This window comes from Archocentrus centrarchus, chromosome 16 (genome assembly GCF_007364275.1).
Source record: "Archocentrus centrarchus isolate MPI-CPG fArcCen1 chromosome 16, fArcCen1, whole genome shotgun sequence".
Taxonomy (NCBI): Eukaryota; Metazoa; Chordata; class Actinopteri; order Cichliformes; family Cichlidae; genus Archocentrus; species Archocentrus centrarchus.
In genome coordinates this window covers 18881295-18887514 of record NC_044361.1, presented here as the reverse complement: position 1 = coordinate 18887514, position 6220 = coordinate 18881295, and the positions used below count along the sequence as shown (strand labels likewise).

Sequence of the window (6220 nt, the reverse complement as noted above, 5' to 3'; positions counted from 1 at the left end):
CTTTAAATCAGCCGCCAATCAAGAGGCCGTGCATCACAGAACGCGAGTATAGATCGTAGACTGTACACTGTAAATACAAATGTGGGTTTCATGATTAATCAGTGCCAGGGAAAACTAATTAATTCATTTAAAAAATATATATATTTTTCCCAAGTATTTGCATATATGTGGGTGCCACAGCTGCGCACGTAAAGCGCGTTATTACGCACAGCAGGATGCATAATGCTGCAAACTTTGCACTGCATTAATTTAGTCCGCCTTTCCATACCCCCAGTTTTAGTCTCTTGTTTTAAAAGAAAGAGTAGCTGCATGTCATTTTCAGCCCATAAATGCACCTTTGTACACTTGCGTTATTGTGTTTCCCCACCGGTGTTTCTGAGTGGTATTTAGGCGAGAAAGGCAGTACACGCACAGGTTTTTCCAGAGCAGAAGGAGGAAGCCTTGCAGCAAACGAGACTACCAATGCACATTCCCTTATTCCCTCCCCTGCCTGCTCTGCTCTGTTCTGCTCTGCGCTCTTCTACCACCCCCTCTCCTCTCTGTCTGTCTCTCACTCCAGCAGAAACACTCTCTACCGAGTGTGGGGGGATGGGCGCGCAGGCTCCAGCTCCCTCTCTCTCACCCCACTAACATTGAACTACACCGCACAGAGGAGGGGGGGAAAAAAGGCAGACCTTATCTATCAGAAAGAGGATGCATGGACAGTTTCAAAGTCTCCCAAACAGTTAGAAAGACGAGGCGTTCGTCCTCTGCTCAGTCAGATGAAGTAGACATTTTTTTTTTTGGCACGCACGGAAAACACAGGGTGTGTGCGCACAGTGTTGAGCAGGGGTGGGATGGTAATGAAAAGAGTGTGTGCGAGGCAGAGGGAGTTTTTGCTTGAAATAATTAAATGTGAATATATTAAACGGTTTACGAGGCGTTTAATAGTTCGACTATGTATTGATTAAAATTCAGAATCGGTCTGTAAGTGGGACGACATTGCCTTTCGGTTTCTGTTCTCACTCTCGACGCACACGCACGCACGAACAAACTGTCTCTTGCTCTCTCTCTTTCACACACACACACACACACACACATCTTCCTCTAGGGGGCTTGGGGGTGGGGGGTGGGGAGGAGAGGCAGGAAGTACCACTGAGACAGCATACTTGATCACATGTGCAAACATCGAAACACAATTTAACATTCTGCCTGACACACCCCCTAATGCACACACACACACACACAGAGCTTTGCATGCAAAGGACTGTACACATATAATTTCACAGCCACGTCACACCACACAGGGTTAGTGCGATTTCCCACATCAGTGTGAGCTCTCAAAGTGGATCACGCTTATTTTAGTCTGACTTCAACTTTGCGTGAGAGGCCCGCGTTAAAGCGCGCGTCTCTGGGCTCCGTTTCGGGGTGCGATAAAAAATTGTGAGACGTTAGGCTGGGGTAGTGAACTAGGAGTACGGGGACGAGCTAGAAACACTCAATAGGGAAGAGTTTTAGTTGCATTTAAAAAGACAGAGGATCTAACATCCCAGAGACCAGACACAGGGCCAGTTGTGCAGAAACACAGATTTAATGTGGCTTCCTCTCCCCGCCTGACTTAATTTTTCGGCTCTGGCTGGTGGAAAGAATTGGAGCAGACTTTTGTGGATCAGGGAGGCGCATTTGCGAGCACATGTGCCACCTGCTGGACAAATAAGACCCAACTATACAACTACTTGTGATGCCTTACTTAAGGGTTTTTATTCAGCCCTTTCAGTCTTTGTTAAAAAAAGAAATCCTCTGTGGATAATGTCAAGTTGTTTTATAAAGGTATAGGATTATGCATTTTTTTCCCCACTTACCCTAAACGTTGCACCAAACATCCTTTTCACTGTGTGCCAATGTTGAGAGGCAGCTGAGGCTCTGCAGATTATTATATTCCACTGCAGGTCATGTTTTCATGCACGCCTCTATCGGACATCTTCCTCACAGTCCAATTCTTTTATATTCACCCAAAACATTTCATTTTTGCACTGATAATCCTAAAATAGGCACAAAAAAAGGCCATATTTACTACATTCACTTCATTTTTCTAGCTTGATGGTCAAGTCAAGGCTACAAGGCTTTCCTCAACAACAACAAAAAAAAGGAATCTCAAGCATCTATTGAACTCAAACAAACAATTTAAATGAAGGACTTTATTATTTCTGATAGATTTGGAGAAAATGTTTCTTAGAAATTTTTTTTGCTGACAGCAGTACAAAAATATGATTACAGCCCACACATTTGCTTCCTTTTTGTCTTCCTCGTTGTGATTTTCATGAGGTGTGGTGCAACCTTTCAGCACCTACAGCACCCACATTTGGTTCCTGTGTGTCCAACGCTTTCGTAGCGAGGCTAAGAAGAATTCAGGCCAAGTGAGATAGATGTTGCCAGGACTCCCTTGGTATACTGGTGCTGAAGAGGCGGCCGCTTTCGTCCTATTATTTGAGCTTTTCCATTTACAGCTCCATCATTTCCTCTTCCACAGTCTTTCCACTGGTTTCAACATACCTCTCTTGAACCCTGAGAGTACTGGTTGATTAAATGTTAAGGAAAACTTGACAAACTGCATTTAAAGTTACTATTATTTCTTGGCATAATAAATCCTATATCATTAAAATTGTAAACATTGGGATATTATTAAGCTTTTCAGACACGTCCTGTAAATCTTTAGGTTTGGCTTCAAACTGGATGAGTCACCGTGAGTCACCACAGTGATTAGGAAAGGATACGAGCTGAACTGAAAATCTGCCCCCACAGCAGCTGACATCATGGCCTGCAGATTCCTCTCCTCCAGGTCTCCAAAGCAGTAGCCATTGGCCTTGTCCACTGCTCGTAAGACCTGAATCATGCTCTCTTTGTCCTGGAAACAGAAAAAAAAAGAAATGCTTGATCCGGGGTTTTCCCATAGAAGTAAAGAGAAACTACCCACTGAAGAAAAGAAAAAAAAACTTTGCCCAAAACCTCAATATGCTGTTTTTGATGATCTTTATATTTATTGCTTCTAAGCAAAATTATAAATATATATAGTGAGTTTCACAAGTCTAATTAAATCTTATGTGGTTCATATGTTCTTATTCTTCTGACTTTTTCCCCTCAATTGAGATTTACAACATTAAAGAGGACATTAAAGCCTTTCTGAAAATGTGTAAACAGATTCATTGACCTCCAATACTCAGAGCTTTGTATTTCTCTCTTTCTCAAAGTGAAAAGCTCTTTTATTTTCAGCTGCTTTCGGTACCATAAGTAGGTAACCAAGGTAACTAATGGCTGCTTAAACTAAGAGTATGTACAAAATACAGCAAAACATCAAGGCTGCGTTTTCACCATGATGGAAGCAGGAGTGTCAAATCGCCTCATGTATAACTCACTGGTGCCACATGCAGTGATGGCACATGGTCTAGACTCCTGTCTCCGTGCGCACACAGGATCAAATCATTCTCCATAAAGAAGCGATGTCAGGGAACGAGTACAGCGCACAGACAGCCCACTTCCCTTTTAACAGTTCAATCCATCTGCACAAAATTGATCCAATCTTCAATTTGAAATGCTAAAAGTGATTTATGATTTAACGGTTCAAACAATGAAATATGAGGCAGATGACTTTAAGAAATTCTTAAAGGCCCGAGGAAAATGAATGCTTGGGTTTCAGGCGGACCTCTGCTCAGTATGGATGCTTTATGACTACCTTTTGACCCTCTTTATATTCAGAGATATAGAGAAGGGACTCTTGCTATACACTCAACATCTCACAGCAACCTGAAAATAAAGATGCAGATACAATAATTAAGTAATAAAAATGAACATTTGGTGAGTTCATCTTCAAAACATGAAAGGTTTGTGTGGGGGCTGGCACATATCCCAGCTATGACCAGTCCATCACAGAAAGACAGCAAGTCTTCGGGCTGTGGGAGGAAGGTGGAGTACCCGGAGAGACCCTACACAAACACAGGAAGAACATGCAAACTCCGCCCGGCTGCTGTGTTGGACCCTGGAATCTTCTTGCTGTGAGGCGACAGTGCCACCCCCCAAACTGAACCCCACAGTGTCAATTCTTTACATCAATGTATGTAATGTTGGCTACTGCTAGTCACTCAGCATTAGCACAGTATATTATACATTCCATCAAATGTAACTGATCAGACATTAGCAGATCTTTAACTATTTCTTCCCTGGTGCAAAGTCTGTGTGATGCGGACTGTTGGCCTGTGTAAATATGGCAGGTAAGTGCATCCGACTATGTGAGAAAGGACAACTGTGGAAATCATCCTGACTAGATTCTCCCAAAACTGTCAGAAATTCATGTGTAGAAATGCCTTGTTTAATTAATTTACAGAAGCATACTATAATTCACTAGTTTTAAAGGAACATTACCACCAACACATACCAAGAACTGTTTCAAAAAGCAGCAGTGGTACCTGCACATTGAGAGGCACAAAGGAGACAAGGCTGTAATCTTGTACGACCTCTGCCAACTTTTCATTTAGGTGGTGGAATTTTTTAAAGAAGGGGTCTGCAGCCAAATGATCGAGAAGATAGGTCAGGTCCATGACCTCTGTGTAGAAGTCAAGATTGAAGGCTAGAAAAGAATGCAAACAAATGTTACTATGGTGGATAAAATTCAGCATCAGAGATGCAGAAGTTGTTAAACACCTGTTGTTAAGTTGTTAAATGCCTGTACCATTTTTCTTTCCATCCTACTTTCTTAGCAGGGAAGCAAAGAAATATTCATCATGAAAAAAAAAAATCTTTTGATGTCTTAATCATGGTCTTAGAACATTTATCCAGCATAAATCAATATGATTCAACAAATAAACAATGACTACTGCCTGAAAATGTTGTTTTATTTGCCATGTCTTGTTCGAAGCATCGTCAGTCCTTATTAATTAACTCACCCAACTTGCCATACTGCTCAATTAAGTCCATCTTGGACAGTATGTTCACATGGGGAAGCTCCACATGCAGCATTGTAGACAGAGAGGTGCACAGTACAGAAATGAACTTGGCTGGATCAGCACAGTAATGAGAGTCCACCAGGTGCACTGCTGTGAGCTAAAGAGAGTGTGGGAGAATCATTAGCCCTAAATGTTATTTTACAGTCTTAAGATGAATTTACTTTGTTGCGTTAATGTTGTGTCTACATGATGGCTGTGTGGGTAAGGCAGGAGTTGTGAAGGCTCAGTAGACAGGTGATAATTCTCTAATGCAGAAGCTCACCCTGAAATTCCACTTGGCCAGCTGTGAGAAGATATTCTTCACTGAATTCTGGTGGGTGTAGAGCTCCACTTGTCCAGGACAGTCAAACAAGAAGTAGTAGTCCCTGTACTGTTTCAGCTTCTCCTCCAACCAGTCCAGATTTGCTTCCACGTACTCCATGCAGTAGAGAAGCCCACCATTGGGCCCCAGTTTTAAGCCTTCCATGACATCGGCTAGAGTCACCAGCTCTGAGATATCTACCGCACAGGAATACGGTATCCCTTCATTGGCAGGGTCCATGTTCACAACAACCACCTTGCGCCCCAGGTGAGTTAGAAACTCTTGCATCCCTTGGCAGTAGGTGGTTTTCCCTGAACCCGGGGGTCCAATAACCACCTGGCCGAAGCGCAGGGAGGGCTTCACTCCTGTTTGCTTGGACATGGCTTCAGACTCGCATTAGATGGGGCTGGGATGTCCTGTGCAGGGTACCAACATCCAGCTGGGGTATTAGCTGGCGGGGTCCCGGTATTTGATATCACAAGCCAAGACTCGGGAGTTACACCAAGTACTACACTAAAAACTCGGGAACACAACAAATCCTGGACCTACCATCGACTACAGTAAGATAGGACTTGTAAAAAAAAGTAGTTATTTAAAGGTTTGTGTGCGACAAAAGGTAAGTCTAATTAAAACAAATGTAAAGTTGCTTTCGATAATACGGACTTGTATTGTAAATTACGGGAATACTGGCGAATATTTACCGTGTACCGGCGTTATATTTACATGCGTATAGGGGTTGCTAACACATGCTAACGCTACCCGGAAGTACATCCGAGTTACACAACAGAGTTGTCAAAATAAATGTCGATCATTAACAGTGTGAGGTACGGGACTAATTTCAGGCTACAATTTTCCTGAATTATCTCATCCTTGCTCACACACATTATTCCGTCATTAATAAGTTGTACAATTCATACACGTGTGTAATGTATATAGAAAGAGA

General features: G+C 42.6%; 1 protein-coding gene across 1 annotated transcript; it reads right to left on the bottom strand.

The window, feature by feature from the left end:
* Positions 1 to 2178: 2178 nt before the first annotated feature.
* Positions 2179 to 6038, bottom strand: gpn2 (GPN-loop GTPase 2). Its single transcript, XM_030750654.1, has 5 exons — positions 5239 to 6038; positions 4917 to 5073; positions 4440 to 4600; positions 2754 to 2884; positions 2179 to 2553 (listed from the first exon to the last, which is right to left on the bottom strand). Exons 1-5 carry the CDS (start codon positions 5656 to 5658, stop codon positions 2481 to 2483), a joined length of 942 nt encoding a protein of 313 aa, XP_030606514.1. The 5' UTR covers positions 5659 to 6038; the 3' UTR covers positions 2179 to 2480.
* Between the last annotated feature and the right edge of the window lie 182 nt (positions 6039 to 6220).